This window comes from Schistocerca gregaria, chromosome 8, assembly GCF_023897955.1.
Source record: "Schistocerca gregaria isolate iqSchGreg1 chromosome 8, iqSchGreg1.2, whole genome shotgun sequence".
Classification (NCBI taxonomy): Eukaryota; Metazoa; Arthropoda; class Insecta; order Orthoptera; family Acrididae; genus Schistocerca; species Schistocerca gregaria.
Genome location: NC_064927.1, coordinates 290,718,592 through 290,743,362, shown reverse-complemented (window position 1 = coordinate 290,743,362; position 24,771 = coordinate 290,718,592). Strand labels below are relative to the sequence as shown.

At 40.5% G+C, this 24,771-nt stretch overlaps 1 protein-coding gene across 3 annotated transcripts in view; it reads left to right on the top strand.

Annotated features, from left to right (window-relative positions):
- The window catches only part of LOC126284428 (proton-coupled folate transporter-like), a 156,416-nt gene that overhangs the window by 84,232 nt on the left and 47,413 nt on the right, over positions 1-24,771 (top strand). For all 3 annotated transcript variants that reach the window (XM_049983346.1, XM_049983347.1, XM_049983345.1), the window contains one exon: positions 8,699-8,867. In XM_049983346.1, the coding sequence (XP_049839303.1) occupies positions 8,699-8,867 (169 nt within the window). The remainder of the gene's footprint in view (positions 1-8,698; positions 8,868-24,771) is intronic.

Genomic DNA, 24,771 nt, shown 5'->3' with positions numbered 1-24,771 from the left:
CAAGCACCTTTATTCTCAGTCCCTCGTTCTTTGAAGAGAATATACCCAGAAGGCCTGTCAGATGTTCTGTAATGTCTGCATGTTATTGAGACCTCCTTGTGCAACATGTGATTCCTGCTTTGGAGGAGCACAGCTGTGTGGAAACTACTGCTTTCATGCAAGATGGAGCAACATCTCATGAGGATCACCCAGTAAAAGATCTGCTTAATGCAACCTTCCACAAACGTTACTTCCAGAGGTTGCCCAGATGCATGGCCTGCAAGATCACCTGATTTGAATCCATGTGACTTTTGGCTATGGGAATATATAAAAGAATGCATTTATCAGGGACACATTCACTCTCCTACCTGATCTGAAGACCAGTAAACAAGAACTAGTTACTCAGAGCAACTATTGATCATGTGATTTTATGGATGCAGCATCTTGTTGGCATCTTCGGTGCTCATATCAAACAAATTGTGAAAGTGGCAGGTAATAATAAATCCAACATTATGGCTTTCTCACTTGTTTGATCTTTGCTACCTATGTTCCGTTATTAATCCATTACCCATGGAAACCTTTTTCTTCAGGCTTGCCCCAATTATCCGCCACAGTATCAGAACTGCCTCTCTGGCGCCTTTACCTTTTTTGAAGCCAAACTGATGCTCCTCTAACAGATTCTGTTTTTCCCAATCTGCTGTATATTATTCTTGTCAGCAACTTGGATGCATGAGCTGTTAAGCTGACTGTGTAATAATTCTTGCACTTGTCAGGTCTTTCTGTCTTTGGAATTATGTGCATCATGCACCAAAGGTCTGATGGTATGTCACCTGTCCCACACATTCTACACATCAATGTGAATAGTCCTTTTGTAGCCACTTTTCCCAATGACTTCAGAAAGTCTGCTGGAATGTTATATGCCCATTCTGTCTTATTTGATTTTAAGTCATCCAAATTTCTTTTAAGTTCTGGTTCTAATACTGTATCTGCTATCTCTTCCTGTTTTACTCCTGTTTCTTCTTCTATCAAATCATCAGGCAAGTCCCCCCTTCATAGTGGACTTCAGTGCTCTATTTCCACTTATCCACTCTCTCTTCTGCATATAACAGTCGAATTCCCATTGCACTCTTAATGTTACTGCCCTTGCTTTTAATTTCACCATATGTTGTTTTAACTTTTCTGTATGCTGAGTCAGTCCTTTCAACTAACATTTCTTTTTTGATTTCTTCACATTTTTATGCAGGCATTTTATCTTTGCTTCCATGCAGGTACTTTTATTTATTTCCTAAGTGACTTGTATTTCTGTATTCTTCAATTTTCCTAAACTTTTTTGTACTTCTTTCCTTCATCAAGCAGCTGAAGTATTTCTTCTGTTACCAACTTTTGTGATTGTTCTTTTTGGAGATATTCAACTGGAACTGCCTGCTGAGCTACTCACTGTCACAGTGTCAACAGACTCAGAGAACTTCCAGCATATCTCTTCATTCCTTAAACTTATGTATCCCAGTCCTTTGCACATTGATTCTTGCTGACTTGTCTCTTTAAACTTCAGCCCACTCTTCATCATTACTAAATTGTGATCTGAGTTTATATTTGCTCATGGGTACTCCTTACAACCCAATATCTGATTTCGGAATCTCTGCCTAACCCTAGTGTAATATAACTGAAATCTCCTCATATCTCCTGGCTTTTCCATGTGTACCTCCTCATCTTGTTATTCTTAACCAGAGTATTTGCCATTACTAGCTTAAATTTATTGCAGAAATTAGTCTTTCTCTCATTTCTACTGCCTTCCCTATGTTCTACATTAATCCTTTCTTCTATTCTTTCCCCTACAACTGCAATCCAGTCCTCCAGGACTATTAGATTTTCATCTCCCTTTACATACTGAATAATCCATTCAGAATCCTCAGACACTTTCCTTATCTCTTCATCCTCTCCCTCTGATGCCAGCATGTATGCCTGAACTATTGTTGTAGGTTTTGATTTGTTGTCGATTCTGATAACATCAACTGTATTACTGAAATGTTCACAGTAACTCACTATATACTGTACCTTCCTATTCATAACATGTCCTAGTCCCATTATAACATTTGCTGCTGCTGTTGATATTACCCTACACTTGTTTGATCAGTCATCCTGGTCTCCATTCTACTTCACTTCACTGACCCCCACTATATCTAGAGTGAGCCTTAGCATTTCCCTCTTCAGATTTTCTAGCTTCCCTACCATGCCTAAAACATTCCATGCTCTGATTCATAGAATGACACCCTTTCATTGGTTATTCAGTCTTTTCCTGATGGTCATTTCCCCCTTGACAGCCTCTCCAGGAGATCTGAATGTGAGACAAGTCTGGAACCTTTCGCCAGTGGAGAGATCATCAAGATACTTTTTCAATTAGAGGCCACATGTCCTGTGGATGCACATTATGTGGCTCTAACACAGTGGTTTTCATTGCCTTCTGCATCCTCATGCCATTGATTATTTCTGATTCTTACACCTTTTAGGGGCAGTTTTCCACCCCAAGGGTAAGGGACTGCCCTGAACCTCTGTCCGCTCCTCTGCCCTCTTTGACAGAGCCATTGGCAGAACAACAGTGACTTCTTATGCAGGAAATCTTTGGCTCCCACTGCTGATGGTTTTTTATTAAAAATTTAAGCAGTGGTGAGGTGCAAACCCGGGACACAGGACTTTTTGATAACTAGTCAAGGACACTAGCCATAGGCTACATTTTCAAACATAATTACTTTGAAATTGTATACAAACCATTCTGCCCATCTGTTTAAGGCTGGATGGAAAGGGTATGGGGTAAGATGTTTAATTCCATTGTGGGTGCAAATGAGCCAACGTGAATTGGGAACCATTGTAGGTCACCTGCAGGAGAGCGCCCCTCCTATTGCAAATATCCACTAGAAGGCTCCCGCCATGTTGTCTGGTGGAGGCAGCTAAAATATGGGAAGTGAAAGGAGTTCACAACAGTTAACCACTTGGATCCAATTAAACTTCCCATGAAATCGGCATGAATTTGATAAGGCCAGTTGATATGCCTGGCAGACAGCATACTGTTGCACAACCCATACAACATTGTTGCCCATATAAGGCCAGTAGAAACAGTGGCTTTCCAGTTGCTTCATTCTTGCAATCCCTCACTGGGGTCAATGCATGAACTGAAGCACATAACATCACTGAGTACATGGTGTCACCACACAGCACTTTCACTAGCAGCACCACACATTGCAAAACCTGGTGCTCTTGGAGGGGGAGAGGGGGTGATGAGTGCCAGGTGGTTATCTGAGAACTTGTTAGGCCATGTGACTGGACATATTTCAAGACCCAAGACCTGTTGGAGCAGCAGGTTGCACCTCCAGGCTGTCGTAAGAATTGGGAGAGTACTTATCTAACTGAAATTAAGCTGTCTCCTTGGGGTCAAATTTTGGATCACGGCCTGCTTGAAGCTAAGAAAGAACATGCCATTAGAATGATTATAGTGAATGGAACATTGAAAATTTGTGAAATTGAGAGCCAATTGATAAAGGCCATGTTCCACAAACTCTGGCAATTTTGCCTTAGGGCCAAATAATGACAACAGAAGTTTATGGTTGGATATGAATTCTTTCAACTGTGGCCACTTGTTTAGGTTGTTAACTGAGTGACACCAAAAATAAAAAATAAAAAAATGTAGAGGCTATTCAGAATGTTCTTGTGCCTAAATCCATTAAGGATCTACAAGAAGTATTTATAGAAAAAGCAAAATATTATTAAAAATGACAAATTTGAGGATACCAAAAATGATAGCCAACACTTCGTTTATGATCTGGTTAATAATGTCATGAGCTAGAGTAAGTGTACTGTCCATTAACATGGGAGAGAGCCAAAACCATGTGGGTATTCATCTGTTGCCAACATCAATGGCAAGGAGGCCTGTCAAGCCATAAGGTAAGGCGCTGATTGGAGGGCCAATTTCAACTTCTGCAAATCACAATGACACTCTTTGGACCATTTTTACTGAGACAGTTTGTCAGTTGGGCTGCAAAGTCCAGCTGGTGAATAAATCGTGTAGTATTTCACTATTGGGCTTTTTGGACCATTGAAAAGATACTCCATTTTTATTGAGACAATTTTTCAATTGGGCTGTGAAGTCTGGCTGGTGAATAAATCATACATTGTATTTCACTTTTTCTATAAGTACTTAAGATCCTTAATAGATTTAGGCACAAGCACATTCGGAATAGCCTCTACATGTTCATTTGTGTTCGATAGGCCCTCTTCACTCGGGCTACAATCTACATAAGTGACCACAGTTGAAAGAAGGCACATTTGAAAAAGTTGCACATAAAGCTTCTCTGTGCAAGGGCCACAGAAACAAGATGTGGATTGTGCAAACGTTCTTGTGTTGTGTGACCAATGATCAAGACATTGTTGAGACAATTTATGTAACAGGAATGTAGTGAGGACCTAATCACGCAAAAAGGCAAGCTGTTATAAAGGGATTTTCAAAAAGAAGGAACAGATTTCAAACATTTAGATCTTCCAAATTATAAAAGGTAGCACCATAATTCCAATGTTCCTGGATAGACAACAGTTTAAAATTTGAACAGTCTAGGAAGATGTTCCAATCACAGCCACATTGGCACTGTTGTGTTCTTCATGGAGGAAACTGTGACAGGCCTAACCTATCTAGTCATGCTTCAAACTGGTTATTTCCTCAACTTGAGGATGATTCAGATGACTTCATCTTCATTCCAGATTGTGCCCCACCTCATTTCTCTAAGCATTCTGATGTTACCTGGATGACATCATTCCAGGACGTTGGATTGGAAGAGGAGGATGAGAAGAAGAACTTCATTACCAGTGGCCTCCCAGGTCTCCAGACCTCACACATTGTGATGTTCATCTTTGGGATTACATAAAAGATTGCATTTTTAACCCCTCTATGCCTGACAGTCTGGAAAGTCTGTGATATCACATTGTGGAAACTATGAACTCAATAATGAGAGACCAGCTGCTTCATTTGTGGCAGGAAATGAGCCACCATTTTGATGTTTGCTGTGTAACACAGGGTGCTCACACTGAATGCATAAAAATTTGATCTTTTCTCTTTTCAGGAATGATGGAATTGTGTTTCTATCTTTTGTAGTTTGAAAGCAATAAATGTTTGGAATCTGTTCCTTCTTCTTGAACAGCCCTGTATTGATACAGGCTGAATGATATGTTCAAGATTGAAATCTTCCATAAGTCCTCATCAACAGGCAGCTGGCACTAAACCTCTACTAGATCAGATTCTGAAAAGACAAAAATATTCTTCATGAAATCTTAGAAGAAAGCTCATTCGGATGAGCCAAAGGATAAGATCAAAGTCAACATGAGTATTAATAGTTTCCTTAAAGTGTCCACAGTAACATAGAGAGCCCTCAAGGTCTCCTAGCCACCATTAACAGTGAAAGCCAATGACTATAGAAAATGGGGAGAGAACTTCTTGTTGTTCTAGACTATCTAGTTCAGTCTCAACTTACCTTTAATGGCCAACAGAATCAGGCAAGCCTTAAAAAATCTCGGATTTGCCTTAAGACAATGTGGACCTGAAATTCAATTGCTTTCACCATAAATGTTTAAAATTGTGGTGCAAATTTTGTACAAAGTATATCAATGACAACACAGGGTACCAATGACCAGTTGAGTGCAATGCATGGTGTAATGCAAATTCAGTGACGAAATATGCATCAAAGTCAAATGTTCTTGATTGAAAGATCTGCCACAAACACCTTATTGTAAGTGGGCATCAGTTGCACATAACCTAAGTAATGTGGCTGTATGTCCACAGCTTTGATTGCACTTCACTGAGCGAGGGAACATCATTACTAAAGTACATACACAGGTTTATGATTGAAGCTGATGCACCAGTATTCAACAAAAAAGTCACTGGAATGTCTAGCTCTGCTGCATGTAAGAAAATTTTATGCAATACTAGCACCTGATCACTGCCTGAAATGTTATTAATTTGAACTGTCTGGGGTTGATGCTGCCATGCTGTGGCATACTTCTGCAATGTCACATCTGTGCAAACACTTATGACACCCCTCCTCATAATTTGTACATTCGTGCCTGTGATGCAAGGAGAAACAATCTGGGCAACTTGGAAATAAAGTATATCACTCCAGTTGATGCCTGGTAGTAGCCCGGGATTGCAGAGAATGTGACAAGGTGACTGCTGCTGTATGGAATTTATTTACCATCAGAGACTCTTTAACAGCAACTCACTGTGCTGTACCATTACAGCTCTGGACGACATGTAAAATATCAAAGTCTGCTGAGAAAGTTCGATAAGCTGTTTGCGGTACTACAAATGAACTTGCAATTTACTGCACTTCTGGCAGAGAGGGGTCAGGCAGTATGAAGGTTTGTATGCAGACATCCTTATCAGGGGATAAATGAATGACTACATCACATAAGCTATCCATGTGTAATTTACTCCACTCACATGGGGTTTTAAATTTTCATCTCAGCCTCTGATACTCCACACTCCAAGGCGATAACAATTCAAGCCTTGCCACTACCACATGCATTCTGTTGACAATATAATCTGGTGATAAAGAGAATATTTGATAAAGAGAATAATTCAGACAACAGTAATACAGATGGGCCAGACAATGCAGTTAATTATGAACCAAGTAATATACCTGTGGATTTGAAGATAGCAAAAAAGGCATTTTTGGTGATCGGGACACAACTGGTCATGCAATGAAAGGTATCTTTTATATTTTTCTCAAGTCTTCTTGAGCCTTGTTAAATGACTGATGTTCTGGGATGGCTGAAAGTGCCTGTGACTGAATCCGCATTGAACTATTGTGTAGTTAAATGTGTGAGTTCCTGATGCTTGTATAGCTGCTACTGCCACAGTTCAAGAAATTTAGCATCCAAAGCAGGACTTGGTAAATCAAAACTACAACCATCTCATTGCCAGAGTTGAAACCCTCTCTAAGGTCCAACAGCATTTACTGAAGAAAAATAAACTTCTGTAACAACAAATTTAAATTGTCTGTTAATCTGTGAAACCAAATTGTAATAACTCTTGGTGGAACTTTATATGGGCCAAAACAGAAATTAACATGAGATAGTTCCTGATAAAGTCCAAGCACTTCTAGTACATTATGTACATGCTTAGTTAGCCCAGTATTAAATAAAATTCCATTACTCCTGAGAGTACTGGAAACTACTCATTCATAATTTGTGTCACAGTGCCAACAGTAAACAGTCAAGGCAGTTGGAGTCTACTGGTACAGACGAGTAAGATAACAGAGGCAGAGGATATGATTATCACTGGGTAGCCTTATTTTCACCTGTTAAAGAAATTCACTTGAGTAGCTAGCTACATCAAAAATGCTTCCATGGCATGTGTGCTCACTGGACATGAGTGATGTTAAACATACCAATAACTCCATATCTTACATTTGCACATCCTGTGGAATTAAACACCATCCATGATGAAAATGATGCTCAGTCATATGAGACTAAAAAAAAAGGCATCCAGCTTAGAGCATTCCAGCCTTGAGAACATGTTCTAATACAATCGTGTACTTTAACATTACCAGGAAACTCTTTAAGATTGTTTGTTGGAAATGACAGACCCTTTCACTACAGAGATATTGATCATGAATGACCATGCTTTTCCTTGTACTGCTAATAATACAGCAACTTCCATTTGTATGTTCCCATTATGCAACATCTCTCATGAGAACAACTTCCTAACAATGCAAAAAATTATTTATTTATCAACATTTTTGCTCATCTCTTTCACATGGTTCCTATACTGTTTAGCTGAGATCATATCCTTTGTGGTAAATCAAAGTATGGAGTAGTAGGAGTGCTATTTGTCATCAGCTGGAAGTAAGGAGGAGAGAATGCTCCTCCTGAAAAAGTTAATGGATGAAATTCTGTCACAGTGGACGTTCAGCTATTGTGAGAAATGGTTGTCTTGACTAGAGTCAGTTAACTTGTAGCTCTTAGATGTATTGGTGAACTGTGAGGACTTACACCACAGGTGGCTCCGAAAAGAAGTTCATAAATCAGTTAATTTCTGAAATGATTGCCAATAAGTGCCAGTGAGATAACGCCACTAATATTGGAATGTATCTCACCGAATGGTGGTTGAGCCTACATTTTAACATTGAGTTTAACAATAACAATCTTGTATCCATCATGAGTAAAATCAAAATCCATCTAATATTTTGGATGCATGTTATTGCAAGACAGTGAAACTGTACAAGAGGAGATCTCTGTGTGTTTCAAGGGCGTATGAAATGGAGAGACAAATGATTTAATGTACAAGGAGGCAATGAAGAGACAGAAAGTAATTTTTCAAGTGTATACTTTTATTTGTTTAAGATGTGTATCCATTAGCAACTTATTTATTGAACATGTTACGATCTCTGTGTGTTTCAAGGGCATATGAAATGAAGAGAAAAATTATTTAATGTATAAGGAGGCCATGAAGAGACAGAAAGTAATTTTTCAAATGTATACTTTTATTTGTTTAAGATGTGTATCCATTAGCAACTTATTTATTGAACATGTTACATAACTATTTTAACTCTCATTTTCAGTGGCTCTTAAGTGTGACACTAAATTCATCTAGTGTTGTCTTCTTGTTTCCTGTTGTTCTGTTTGTGAGACATTAAATTATGGAAAATTTGAAAAAAATACCTTCTCTGTGATTTTACAGGCTGGGAACACACAAAGCTGTCCACATTTCTGCTGTTTTGGGGAACTCTTTCAGTGCGGAATGGTGAAAGACATGATATATACTTGCTTCAGATGGAGGCCAAACAATGGACGTATTATAATTTTTTTGATAATTGCTGCACTTGTTGTAACTGATGTTTCTATAGAAGGTGTGTTACTTTTTATGTCTATAAAAGCATCATGCCTATTTAATCATATTTGCAATGGGCAGTTAAGTACATTACGGAAATTAATACCATACTAGGAAGTACATTGTACCCGTTCGTCACTTGTGGTTTTAGAAGATCTTGTTATAGTATTATTAACCATTATAGTTTTTCTTTCAATATAATTCTACTTAATGTTGTAGTTTTACTAATCAGACATACTTTTGAGTTTAGCATATCACAAATTGTTCTCAAGGTTTAATGATGGAGGACCATGTTTGAGAATTGTATGTTCCAAACAAAACAACCAATATTCAAAGTACAGAGAGATTATAATTAAAGTTAAACTTTCAAAACACTGTTGGTCACAATGATGTCAAATTGCAATGGAGAAGGGGGAAAACGTATGGCAGAAGAAAAAAAAATAGTGTGAAAATTGATCAATAGAGGGTGTTGTATGTGTCAGAATACGTAAATGAAAACACCTGTCATGTGCACGACCCATTGAAGTTGGTATAAATACACCAGGCACATGTCCTATACTCCTTTCGCCTCTGCAACGTTTGCCATAACTCTCTTAATCCAGGATCGCGCTCTGCTTGTAAAGCTGTATTACAAGAATGATGACTGTGCACATGTCACTCTGCAGAAGTTCTGGACGCTGGAGGGTTTGAAAAAAGGCATTGGTCCGATGACTGCCGTGGATATGAAGAAAATCATCTGGAGATTAGAAAAGACGGATTCTTTTGGTGTGCAACCTGGTAGGGGGAGGAAATGAATTGATTCGACGTCATTGGAAGCAGTGGCCTCAGCTATGCAGGAGGAGATGAGTGGTGGTGTGCAAATGTATAGTGCATGGAGAATTCGTGGAACATTGGACATACCTATGAGCACCATGCACAAAATCCTACAAAACATTCTTCTTTCTTTCCATTCCAAATTACCCATGTGCACGAGTTGCTTCCTGTTGACCTGCCAGCAGGAGAGACCTTTCCTTTAGACTTTCTTGCTTGCATGAAAGTGGACAATGATTGCCCTTGGAAGATTTTATGGACAGATGCAGCCCACTTCCACGTGACTGGATATACACAGAATTGCCAAATATGGGCAACATAAAATCAACCAGTACCACTTCATCCTGAAAAGGTCACTGTGTGGTGCAGGTTTATGGCATCATTTATCATAGAGCCATATTTTTTCAAAGAAACATGTGCTTCCAGTCCTGTTACCTTTACCATCACTAGTAAGTGCTAAGGATGTCTTTCGCACAACCACATTATTTCAGCTCTCTAACAGCGTATATGTGTGGATGGGATCATTTTTATGCAAGATGGTGCACCTCCGCACATTGCAAATCCAGTTAAGCAACTACTGAAGTGGCATTTCCCTACAGCCTGGCCATCCCAATCACCTGGTCTCAATCTGTGTGACTTCTGGCTGTGGGGCTATCTGAAAGATGTGTTCAGTGTTCTGACTGCAAAATTATCTGCATTGAAGGCACACATTGTGCAACACTTTCTGGATGTGACCCCGTAAACACTTCAATCAGTTGTGGAACATGCTGTTTTTCAATTTCAGCTTATTGCAGAAAATGGTGGACAACATATTGAACATGTTTTACGCCAGTCACATGGAAATTAATAATCCAATTTGATTTTGATTGGTGCTTTTTATGTGGTTTTTGGACCTTGGGACAATTAAGAACCGATTTTTCCCATCTGATGCGATATGACTTTGCCGTGGTGGATGGGCTTACATAACTAACAGTATCACACCTGTACACCCATGCACACTGAGTAATACAATTTGTTTAACTTCAAACATACAACTTAGGCATTGTTATATGATTCATTTGTCATTTATAGTCGACCACTATTAAATTATGATGTTTACAGCGCCATCTATTGCTACAGTTTGTAACCATTTATTTTTCTTCCTCTCATACGTTTCCCTCTTCTCCTATAATATTCCATCACAATTTGATATCATTCTGACCAGTGGTGTTATTTCTACAGTGGTTTGAAAGTTTAACTTTAATTACAATCACCCTGTATTATGAGATAAATCAGAAAGTGATAAATAGCCATGTGATGTCACATCTTTATGTGATGCATTGAGAATATTGGCTGATTTTAGACATGTCATAGCTCACAAATTCATCTCATAATATAACTGAAAGCTTCAGAGAAAGCCTGAGTTTGCTTGTACATAATTTCCCCCGATCATACAGTAATCTTTGGTGGAGACTTTAATCATTCAACAATTAACTGGAAAAATTTTAGTTTTTTTAATGTGCAAAACATCCTAAGAATCATGCCTTCTCTGAAAACTATCTAGAACAGCTAGTTTGGAACCCCTCTGACAATGGAAATGTATTGGACATAATGGAAACGAATAGACTTGATCTCTTTGAGGGTGTCAGAGTCGAAACTGATGTCAGTGATGGTGAATGTTTGTGGCAACAATGATTACCAAAGTCCAAAGGACAGTCATAACAAGTAGGAAGATATATATGTTCGGTAAACTAGATAAAAATGCAGTAGTGACACATCTCAATGAGGAACTCTAAATTTTCAGCAAAAGGCAGGAGCATGTAGAAGTACTATGGCTCAAGTTCAAAAGAATAGTTGACAATACACTGGATACTCATGTACCCAGTGGAACAGTTCATAATTTTTTATATTTAATAAAATTGCAGCCAAATAGGCAATTATAGTTACTTTGCTTAACATTTTACATTTATATTTACATTTTATATTTTTGCATATTCATTTATTGATTTCACTCTTTTACTGCACAGTTCTATGTGGTATCATTCACAGGCTTCATTACACAGTTCATATACACAGGTTGTGGTTGGGTCGTGAAAAGTTTTGTTTTTGCAAATTAGATGATGAAAGCTGTGAATAGAAAATCTAGTTACAACGTTTTGCAGGTTGAAGTTCGATGCTGTCCATGAGCGGTTTGTCATTGCTTCGGTGCCATAGAACTCCGGCCATACTTTTTCTCGTTTGTCCTCCATGATCTTCAGTTGATTTCTGGAAGCTCTGGTGTGTGGCAACATATATCAAAATTTGATGTTGTCAATTAGGAATGTCTCTCTTGTTAGCAGGTACACTAGTCTAGATCTTATTGTCTTTGAGAGACCTAGTGCTCTTTTTAGATAAGTCAATTTAACCTTTTCTAATGTTTCTAGATTTTTTTCTGTCAACTGGTCCCGTATAACCTCCATCACATAGGCCAGGATTGGCAAGATTTTTGCGTTGAGTAATTTCATGGTCATTTCTAGACTGAGTAGGCGGATGTTTTTCATGTATTGCTATCATTGCTTGGGCTGCACATTCTGTTGTATGTTTTGTGAAGCATATGGCTGTTGGTTTGCAATGTCACCCCTAGGTATTTAAATTCTGATGATATTTTTATTTTTAGACCTCTGATGTTGATTTCTTCTTGGGTGTTTCACCTCTTTTTCTGTATTTGTTATGTTTATGTGTATTTTGCGTTCACTGCACCATTTGCCTACTTTCTCAATGATTTTCTGCAGCTTCCGTATATCTGTCGAACCTGCAGCTATGTCGTCAGCGTATGCATATACGTGTACACCTTCTTCATTTTCTGCAATTCCCAGTACTTCTTCAGTAGCAAGAATGTACAGCAAAGGGGTCATTGGGTCACCCTGTAAGACTCTGTTTGATTGGAGGATGAGGTCTGAAAAAGAGAGGTTGTCTGATATTGTAATTAAGTTGTATTTGAGGATTGACTTAATTATTCTTGCCCATACACTGTCTTCTCCCATTGCGTTTTCCAGTTTTCGGACTATGAGATCTCTTTTCCAGTAGGTCAAAGGCTTTGGTAAAGTCTATGAACACTGTGTAGAATATTTGTTTCTTTTGTAGCACTTCATCAATGTTGTTTAGAAGGAGCCTGACTGCCGTAAGTGTTGATTTTTCAGATCTAAATCCCATTTGTCGTTGTGGGAGATGACTGTCCACACAGCTTTGATTTTTTGTGCAATTATCTTTGAAACCATCTTGAATTGAGTATTTTTCAGAGCTGTGCCTCTGTACTTGTTTGGGTCCATTGGGTCTCCTCTACCTTTGTAGAGAACTTTTATTGTCGAGTGTCTCCATTAGGTCAGAATTCTTCTAAGTTCCCAGCATTTGTTGAATAGTTTGATCCATACGTGTTGGAGAGCCTCTTTTGCATCTTCATTATATATATTATTGGATTCTGCTGCTTTCTTGTTCTTCAGTGCTTTTATTACTTCTTTTACATCTTCTTCATTTAGAGGTTCCCATACATTGTCTTTTTCCTTAGTTTGATGTTGTTCCTCTTTCTTTGGGGGTGTTTTGATTCCTCATTTGAAGTGGTCTTCCCATTCCTTCGTGTCTATATTTGGTGTATAAGCCAGTTTTCTTGGTCTTGGTGCTAAGTATGGGTCTTTCTCTGCTTCAACCGCTTCTCTTTTTGCCTCTCTTTCTATGTATTCTTTTTTCTTCTCTTCTATTAGTTTTTTGTAGATTCTCCTCTCTTCTGCATACAGTTTGTATGTTTTATCATTGTGCTGGTTTCTTAATCTGTGGAACATTCTTAGAACAGTGTTCCTTTTACTGTAACATTCAGCATCGAACCATCTTTTTGCCGTCCTTATTTTTGGGTTTCTTTGTATCACTGAATTTTTTAGGAGGTCTTCTATTTTTTCTGTTGTTTTTTCAAGGTCTCCATCCTCTATTAAAGTTTCTATTTGTGTTATTTGTTCTTGCTGGTTTGTTAATGTTTCTTTATCTATTTTTCTTTGTGTGATTTGGTGGGTCTTTTTTGCTGGTGGTGATGTGACGTTATTTATTTTTAACTTCATTGGAATGTGCTTTCTTATAAGAGTGATTGAGTCATTGGTTGAATACTTCCTTTTATTTCTCCTCTTGTTAATGTGATATCAATGGTGCTTTTCCCATTGTGGCATATATATGTAGGTATCTGTCTATCGATCAGTAGGGTGAAATCATCTTCTTCTAGGGTTTCAATGGCTAGTCTTGTTGTATAGTTCTCTGTGTCTGTTCTGCAGTTGAGATCACCTGCAGTAATGGTGGTTTTGCTGTCACATTGTTTCACGAGTGTGACTATTTCATCAATTATTTCTACAGCATTTGGGTGCGGTTTAAAATAGGCTGCAATTATATTTATGTTTGCTGCTTCTACTAGCATACTATTTTCTTGTTTTATGATTTTTTTGGTGGGCATGGGTCATCCTCTTTCTCCCTTCTTTGCCATTAGGTGATAATTGTAGAAATCTTTATGTTACAGTTGTCTATCAGGAAGGTTTCTGTTAGAATTGCAAGATCTGAGTTTTGCAGAATTTCTTACTTATCTGGTTTTCTTCCTAGTTTTAGTTGAGCTCTGCTCCCTCTTCCGTTGATCGTCTTGGGAAACGAAATCGACGTACTTTTATGTTTTGAGGCCAGAATTCTGGTTCTTGTGTGATTTGTAGATTTTCAAACGAATTGCGTACTTTGAAAGCTTTTTAGTCACCCAGTGTGTGCAGTTCTTCACTTTCTAGTTTTACCAGTATTCCTTTCTTGTTAAGGTATTTCACTACTGTATCAGTTGGTGGTTCTCTTTAAGATACCGATATATAGCCACGCTGTTGTTTCTGCTTCTTGCATTTGTTTGTCTTTTTTTGTACCCATTATGGTTTTATTTTTCCTCTTTTTTTTCTTCTGTACCAGCTCCTCCCTACCACAGTACTCCAATGGGACTCTTCATTGTGTATAGTCACTGTGAAGAAACTTCTAAACAGAGACTACTGCATAATATGTGGAAAAAAAAATAGGATTACAGATATAGGGTGCTAAATGAAACATGTTTGGCTGTCAAGAGAGCAATGCTTGAAGCTTTCAATGAATACCATATAAGAAAAGTGTCAAATGGTCTTTCACAAAGACAAAGACATTTTGGTCGTACATAGAAGCTGTTAGAGGCACCACTGAGGTTACAGTCAATTCACACATGAATGAGACAAGAACTGAAACTGAGACCAGCAAAGAAAAACCTGAAATATTTAATTCCATTTTTATATGTTCTTTTACAAAAGGAAACCGAGGAGAATTGCCCCAATTTAATCCTCATACCACTGAAAAGATGAGTGAAAGAAGTGTTAGTGTCAGTGGTGTTGAGAAACAGCTGAAATCATTAAAATTGAACAAAGTTCCTTGGCCTGATGGAATCCTTGCCAGAGTCTATACTGAATTTGTGGCTGATATAGTCCGTCTTCTAACTATAACCTATCATAGTTCCCTTAAACAAAAACTGTTCCCTGTAGTTGAAAAAAAGGACAGGTACCTGTTCACAAGAAGCGTAGTAGAAGTGGTCCATTAAATTACCATCCAGTATCCCTGCCATTGATTTGTTGTAGAATTTCAGAATAATGAGGTATCTCATCTGAATGACCTCCATGTGTACCAGCATAGATTCCGAAAACATGGTTTGTGCGAAACCCTACTTGCACTTTCCTCACATGACATACCGAAAGCTTTACATTAAGGTAGTTTGCCACATGCAGTATTTCTTGATTTCCAAAAGTATTTGACTCATTATCACATCAACACTTACTGTCAAAAGTATGATAATATGGGGTATCAAGCAAAATTCCTGAATAGACTGAGGATTTTTTGATAGGGAGGATGCAATATGTTACATTGGATGGAGAGTCATTGTCAGATGTAGAAGTAACTTTGGATGTGCCCCAGATTAGCGTGTTGGGACACTCACTGTTCATGTTGTATGTTACTGACCTTGCAGACAATATTAATAGTGGCCTCAGACTTTTTGCAGAGGATGCAGTTTTCTATATTGAAGTACTGTCTGAAAGGTGCTGCATAAATATTCAGTCAGCTCTTGATGAGATTCCAAAGTGGTCCAAAGATTCGAAACTTGCTTTAAATGATCAGAAGTGTAAAATTGTGGCCATCAAAAAACAATATCTGAAAGTTAGTTTACTCTTTAAATGGCACTGTTAGTCCCTGGTCTCAGTCTAGACTCATTCCTGGCCACTTGTTACTTCACTTAACATGCCTCTACAGCGGATATGGTGTTGCTGTGGGTTGTGTCAGGCTTCATTCACAAACACACACACACACACACACACACACACACACACACACAAATTCAGGGGTACCCTCCAATACTTTTATTACAGCAGAATGTGTTATCTAAATGACAGGGACTCATAACCAGATTTCCTGCCTATTATGAGCGGTTGCCATACCACTTGGCTATCTGTGCACAACTCATGGCCAGACTCAAACTTCCATATGTCATCAACCATGCATCTATGACCTGTACTCATACATCTATTGTGTGTAATCTCATACAGGTCATACATTATACTTGAAAATCATTTGCCCGGTATCAGCAGAGAAATGCAATATTTCAGTACGATGTCTTACGTATACTACCGGACCACTGCCAATTTAAAGGCTACCACCTAGCAAGTGTGGTGTCTGGCGGTGCCACCACATTCCTCCCCTGCAAATCGTCATACGGTTGTAGCATAAGACTTCCGCCCGCCGTGGGGAGGACCGCATGTTGACATATGCGATGAGGTGGGGAGCCTAACAACAGGCGAGGCTGTGCCACTCGCACCCTGCCATTCGGACCGCGGGGAGCTAGGAAACGCATGAAAACCTGCTCCAGGGTGCACGCCAACATGCGGTGTATGTGCCTGTAGAGAGACAGGAGGGGCTGAAGGGTCGACCTCCATCGGGTCGGGCGAAGACAACATATGGTTCGGAGCGGGCAAGAGTTCCATGTCGGATGACAACTGGTCACGGGAAGCAATCGGCGGCGCGTTACACAGGGAGGTGCCCGGCGGTGGCAGCGACGCGTCCACTGCGGGCGACGCTGGCAAGAGAACCGGCGGCGGCAGTGGCGCGTCGCCATGGGGCAAAATGGAAGGCAGTGTCAGTAACACCTGGGGCTGAGGCGAGCCAGTAGATGGGTCCCCAGGACGCTGACCGGACGGCACCATCGCTGAAAGCAGACGGCGAGCGACAGATCCCGTGCGACGACAGGGGCGCAGCTGATTGAGATGCTGACGCACCTCACCAGAGGCTCCCAAAACCAGATACATAGCGCGTCCAAGGCAGCGAAGAATGCACCCTTCGAGCCAACACCGTGAACCTCGATAGTGGCGATAGTAGACAACGTTGCCTGCAGCAAAAGCAGGTGTCTGCCGCTGCACAGGAACCTGATGTGGCGGATGTAGCAAAGACATCAAGGTTCGATGATGACAACCGTGGAGCAACTCAGCCAGCGAGCGACCATCTCGGGGTGAGAGCGGTACTAGGACAAAAAGAGCAATAACGCGTCCTTCCGAGTATGCGGCTTTTTTAACTTCAACATCTGTGACTTGAAAGTCCTGACCAGTTGTTCAGCGGCACCATTCGACTGTGGCTAAAACGGCACGGACGTCAGATGTTGAATACCATTGGCCTTGCAGAATGACTGAAATTCTGCTGACATGAATTGTGGGCCATTGACGGAAACAATAGTCTGTGGAAGACCTTCAATGCAAAAGATAGCAGATAATGCATCGATGGTGGCAGATGATATCATGGAAGACATCCGGACAACAAAAGGAAAATTACTGAATGAATCTACCACAACCAACCATCGAGCATTCCAGAATGGACCAGCAAAATTAATGTGTAAGTGTTGCCAAGGGGAAGTGGCTTTTGACCATGCAAATAATTTCTGCGGTGGTGCTGATTGTTGTTCGGCACACACCATGCAAGAAGAGCACATATTCGTAATAGCGGCATCGATTCCGAACCAAGTACAGTGCTGACGAGCAAGTTGTTTCGTTCTCACTATACCCCAATGTCCTTGGTGGAGAAGCTGTAAGACAGAGGACTGTAACGAAAGTGGTACCACGACCCTGGACTGATCATTATCAGAACGCAACACCAAAACACCACGTCGTACAAGAAGTCTCTCCTTGTGAGCAAAAAATCGGCAAACCAACGGGTCCCCGATCCGTGACTTTGACAAGGGCCATTGCGTGGCAACAAAACGCAGAACGGGAGAAAGGACAGGGCGGCAGCTGTGGCTGTAGCTACACGACAAAAATCAATCGGAATCGATTCGACCACGTCATCGGTTTCCGCATCAATGAACATGCAAGCAAGTTCGGAGGAATCGAATGCCCTATCCTCAGCAACAGGGAAGCGGGACAACGCATCGGCGTTTCCGTGTTTGGCAGTGGACCGATACAAGATATTGTAGCAGTACTGCAAGAGGAAAATAGACCAGTGAATGAATTTCTGCGCTGTACGTGGAGGTACATGCTTGGTCGGATGAAAAAGCGATGTCAAAGGTTTGTGGTCTGTGATTATGGTAAAGTGACGACCATACAAGAAATCATGAAACTTTGTAACACCAAATACGAGAGCCAATGCTTCTTTCTTGATCTGTGAACAATTTCTTTGCGCACACGAGAGCAATTTGGATGCAAAGGCAATAAGGCGATCGTGCGATCCATCTTTGTGCGCAAGCACAGCACCGATCCCGAAATCCGATGCATCCACCATCAACAAGAGGGGCTTCTGGGGATCGAATGGAGTAAGGAAAGTATTGGAAAGCAACGCCGATTTCAACTGGCGAAAGGCGCGTTCGCATTCTGTCGTCCAGACTTAGGGAACACCGTTACGGTGTAAGCAATGAAGCGGAGTTGAAATGGAAGAGGCGTATGGTATATAACGGTGAAAATAATTAATTTTTCGCAGCACACTCTGTAGCTGCTTCAACTTCTGCAGCGAAGGCAAGTCTTGTATGGCACGAAGGTGCGTGGGACTGGGATGTATGCCTTGGGCATTGAGTACATGTCCCAAGTACGGCAATTCCCGAGCAAAAAACACACATTTGTCCTTTCGCGATCGAAGACCATTTTGTCGCAAGACCTGAAATAATGTTCGGAGATTGGCCAAATGTTCTTCCATCTTTCCGGAGATCACAATATCGTCCAGATTATTTGCTGCAGTAGGGACCGACGCACAAACAGTTTGTAGATATTGTTGAAACAATGCAGGGGTGGATGCACACCCGAATGGCAGTCGTTTGAATTGATACAACCCAAGGTGCATGTTAACCACCAAAACACGCTGGGATTCTTCATCCACAGTTATTTGCAAGTACGCATCTGCCAGGTCCAACTTTGAAAAATATTTACCCGGGCACAGTTTGTCAAAAAGATCTTCCGGGCGGGGTAAAGGAAAAGTTGCAATCACTAGTTGTGGATTCACTGTTGCCTTGAAGTCCACACAAAGTCTCAATTTTCCAGACGGTTTTGGCAAAATTACTAAGGGTGATGCCCAGAGAGAAGCCTGCACACGTTCAATTACACCTTGTGATTCCAAATCGTTTAATGTTTTTGCAACCTCATCACGCAATGCATGGGGAACATTGCGTGCTCTGAAAAATTTTGGTTGTGCGTATACTTTCAGTTCCAAACGCGCTTTATAGTTCTTAGGGCAACCAAGGCCTGGTGCAAAAATGTCTGCAAATTCATCACATAGATGAGAAACACTGTCTGAAGGCACAGTTTGGTTCACTGATAGGACCTTATTTACTATAGACAAGTTAAACAACCGAAATAAATCGAAACCAAACAAGTTCACTGCAGGAGAAGAACGAAGAACGTAAAATGACACAAGTTTGATTTGTCCTTTGTATGTTGCAAGAAGGCTGCACTGTCCTAACACTGGGATGTTTTGACCTGAATAGCTATGTAACTTAACATTTGCAGAACGCAATGGAGGTGTGCCCAGCAGTTTGTAAGTGTCTTGGTTGATCAGTGAAACTGCAGCTCCGGTATCGAGCTGGAATGGTATCACTTTGTCGTTAATGTCCAAGTCTACAAAAAGTTTATTGTCCTGCTGACAAGAGCGACTGTCTCGTGCAACGTGAACTGACACTGGTACATAATCACTTGCGACTTGACGGGAGTTCCGGCGATGTCGACGCACACTATTTTTGGGACGAACACAGTCACTGTGAGAGATAGTGGCACTGGGCGGAGTGGAATGAACTACATGAATTTCCATTGGCGAATTTTCACGAGCCTGAGTATCCTTGGTTCGATTCCGATTCCGGCGCGAAACAAAGGGCCTGGAACGGATTTGAGCTTCTGATCGAAGCTTTTTCTGGCAAACACTCTGAACATGTCCTTTTTAATTACAATAAAAGCAAATAGCTTGGCATGACAGGCAATTCTCACGCAAATGTTTAGTACCACACCGCGGGCATGATTTGATCATTGCATTTGCTTGCCTGCGTGGCATACGTGGCTGAGAGCCTGGCGGCAGCGGCGCGGCCTTGCGCGAGGGCTGTTTACTGCTCCGTGCAGCTCGCCCGGCAGGCTGGTTAAACTGACACATGGCTGGCGAAGTTTCAAATGATTCCTCTGCAAAGTCAAGTGTGTCGTGCCGATCCAATATGTCCATCACTTGTTGAAGGGAAGGATTGACTAGTTTCAAAATCTGTTCCCTTATACGAACATCAGAAACATTCTGTGCAATTGCATCACGTACCATAGTATCTGAATAAGGGAGTCCACATTGACACTCAAAAGCTCAATCCCTAGTAAGGCATTGCAAGGTTGCAACCCACTCCCGATTAGTCTGACGTGCCGTATGTTTTGTACGAAAGAAGGTATATCGTTTGGCAACTACATTGACTGATTCTTTGAAATATGCATCTAATGCAGACAAAATTTCATCGTAGGACAGAGTTGCTACGTCGCGTCAGGGAAATAATTTGACTATCACACGGTAGGTTTGCACACCGACGGATGACAAAAGAAAAGGCTGGCGCTCGTTACCTTGAATTCTGTAGGCGGTGAGATGGAATCCAAATTGGCGGGACCACTCCATCCAGCTATCCAGTGCAGCATCAAAAGGTCGAAAAGTGGGTGCAACAGCGTGTTGTGGCTGCGTTAGCGGTGAAGCAGCTGCTGCCGCATCGTTTTGCATTGCATGTTGACCCTGGTCGAGCTGTCCAAGGGCATCCAGTAAGGCCTGCGTCTGCTGATTCTGTAAGCAATAAAATTCGGACAGTACATCTGGAGATTTTGGCGAAGCCATTACACAAGTAAATCAGGGCAATTTAGATAAGAACATTTTTACTCTCGTCGCCAATGTTGTGGTTGGCAGGAGAGCCAACACAGGGTTGCTAAAGGAGGCCGAAATGCACACGTTTTAGCTCATGCAGGCTGGCGTGAGGTCTGGAACATGACAAGGGAATTAGAATTGAGAAAAACAGACGTAGCTGGTGGAATACTTAACTTTAATCCATTTAATGATGAACATCGCTCTTGACGGTACATGATTTACAATATCAATAGAAACTGGTCATGGCACCTTGCTAGGTCGTAGCAAATAACGTAGCTGAAGGCTATGCTAATTATCGTCTCGGCAAATGAGAGCGTAATTTGTCAGTGAACCATTGCTAGCAAAGTCGGCTGTACAACTGGGGCGAGTGCTAGTAAGTCTCTCTAGACCTGCCGTGTGGCGGCGCTCAGTCTGCAATCACTGATAGTGGCGACACGCGGGTCCGACGTATACTACCGGACTGCGGCCGATTTAAAGGCTACCACCTAGCAAGTGTGGTGTCTGGCGGTGACACCACAGAAACAAAGTAATACAAGAGAAAATTCAACAATGAACTGCACATGACTAATAAGTTTCAAAACTTAAAAATTTTATAACAGCCACATAAGACACTCAACACATCCAAGGTAAGATAAACATAAACCGAAAGTAAAACCTTAGTGAGACAAGTGAGGGTACCATACAATAGATAAAAATGAAAGAAGAAAGTATTGCAGGAGCAAGTATATCCAAATGATAAACTGTAAAACAAGTAAATGGTATGAAATAAAAATTAATATATGGGAATTGATAACTGACATAATAGGGTGGAGGCAGATAAATTAAGACTTTTATCCATTGTGGATGTGGAACACTGTGACTGTGGTGTGAAAAGGTTTTCAGAAATTACTGCAACCAGTCGCCTTTTATGTAGATGTATTTTATTTAACCATGACCGGTTTCGAGCTGCCTAGCAACTCATCATCAGATGGTATATACCATCTGATGATGAGTTGCTAGGCAGCTCGAAACCGGTCATGGTTAAATAAAATACATCTACATAAAAGGCGACTGGTTGCAGTAATTTCTGAAAAGCAGATAAATTAAACAGAGGACAATACTGACAAGAGTAATTTATCTGAATTGAGGCCAATGTGAGTGGCAGAAACCAAGCTCTGGCTTTCAAAGTTCTCAGGTATTGGTGATGGAATTAAGAATCTATTGCAAATTTGTGAAACAGAGCTTCTTCTGCCATAAGGTATTGTATATTACCAAACTTAGTAGTAAAAAAAACAAACAAAAAATCTTGTATTTCATTGTATGTTAACCGGGGGCTGCCCTCTGCTGCCCTACACTGAAACCACTCTTTCAGGATTATTGTGCAGTTCAGCCCCCGGTGCCCCCCCCCCCCCTCTCTTTCCCAGGAACGTCAAACATTAGACGCATTAGACGAGTGTAAGGCCGGTATTACACTATCAAATTTGTTTGTCAAAGATTTGATCAAAGATGTGATCCAATATTCCTTAAAATATATTTGACAAAGATCTTTGACGTAGCACTAGAAGGGGTATTACACTGTCATCATATTTTTTGTCAAAGTTCAAGATGGCTGACAACAACTTCTTATTAACCACAGGAGTTGCAAGTACCACAACTGCACTACTACACTGTGTGCACAAGAGGAAGAGAAGCAGGGAAAAAAAGGAAACCTACCTGGGGGAAGCCGTGGTTTTTCAATGACATGATAAAAGCATTCAACAAAACTTGTTACGTGGGCTTATAGTGGAGGACATCAATTACTTAAGAATGTCACATTGCAGTGAACAGAAGACAAGCCACTTCTTTTATCAAATCTACAGCGAGGCCCTAGATTTGACCAAATATTTGGCAACATTTGACAAAGTTCCCTATTACACCATGAAATTTCTTTGACAAAGGTATTGGACAAAGAAATTTGATAGTGTAACACTGGCCTAACCCCTATGTTTGCGTAGTAGAGTTATGGCGGTGTACACATACGTGGAGAACTTGTTTGTGGAGCAATTGCCAACATAGTGTAGCTGATGCAGAATTATGGGAAACAGCCTGCATTTTCCGATGCAGATGGAAAACCACCTAAAAACCTTCCACAGGTTGGCTGGCTCACCGGACCTCGACACAAGTCTGATGGGCGGATTCGTGCCAGGGACCAGACGCTCATTTCCAATCCATAAAGCCATGCGTTAGATCGCTGAGCTAACCAGGTGGGCTAAAGTAGATCTTACTAGTAATGGTATTGCAATAGGTAGGATTTGGAGTGTGATTATCTGTTGGACACAAATTCCATAGATAAGTGTTCTTTTATTACTCAGATACATCAAGATAGGCATATGTTCAATATTGCACACCAGAACGCCTGTCCCCCCAAAATTGTGTGAATCTTAATATAATTACAAATAGTGTAAGGAAAATCATATATTGCTGCTCACTGTAAAGATATCACATTGAGTTGCAGACTGTTATACATTTAGTTTTAGCTCAAAGCCTTCGTTGCAAGCTGATGGCTATGGTAGGGTGTGTGAGGTGTGTGTGCTTGTGTGAAGGAATGTGTGTGTGTTTTCTTTTCTGAAGGAGGCTCTGGCCAGAAGCTAAATATGTAACAGTCTTTTCATGGTACCTGTCTGCACCTCAACAAGTCATCTTTATGGTGTGTAGCAATCCATCATTTTCCGTATATTGTTGACATTCCAATCTGTAGTTTCCATTGTTTAATATAACTACATCTTATTACATCATTATGTAATCAATTATTATTATTACTAGCTGTACACTACCATACATTGCTGTAGTTTAGTCTGATTAAATGCCAAAGAAAGAAAAGAGAAACCACACATTTCTAATATGTAAGGAAGTTGGATGTATGTTCTAATCTTCTTGTGCCCTCTGTCTCTGTCCATCTCCTCCTCCCCCTCTCTTTATCCATCACCTCCCCCCCATCTCTCTGTCCATCTTCTCCTCACTTTTTATTTCCATCTCCTCCTGCACCCTCTATCTGTCCATCTCCTTCCTACTCTCTACGTCCAATCCTCCCACCCCTGTATCCGTTTCCTCTCCTCCCACCCAGTCTTCACACATTAAGACTTGTTTGTTGTTATTGAAAGTTCAGATTCTGTACTACTGCCTAATCATAAGGTGATACGCTGGGAATACAACTTCCTTGTTTTCTGTAGTAACTATCTATGGGGTAGAAAACAAAACAGCACATTTTTTGTATACAATTTATGTTGAAGAATATGTATAATGAGAAAGGATATGTATGGGGGAAATAATTTGTCTAATGGTTTAAATGCATGGCTATCATAGTTAAACTGGCTGCAACAAAAGTAACAAATCCACACACTTTTACATCAGAGCATTTTCTTTCTCACAGTTGGTTCTCACAGAAAACCTGTATACTGTTGTTTAAAAAAATATAAAGTCTGGGCCTGTGTGAGTGCTCAGTAGTGTATCATAATAGTGAACATTGCTAGCAAAAATCTCTAAAAGTTCTTTACTGATTTACTCTAAATTACGGTATGCATATAATTTAAAATTTGACGTATATCAGTCATGAACTTTTTTTAGATATTTTTGCTGGAAATGTTTCAGTGTCATGATACTCTATTGAACATTCAGACAGGCATAGACTATATACGTTTGTCAACAACAGTGTACAGTTTTTCTGTGAAAACTGACTGTGAATAAGAAAATGCTCTGCTGTAAAAATGTACAGTTTTGTTCCCTTT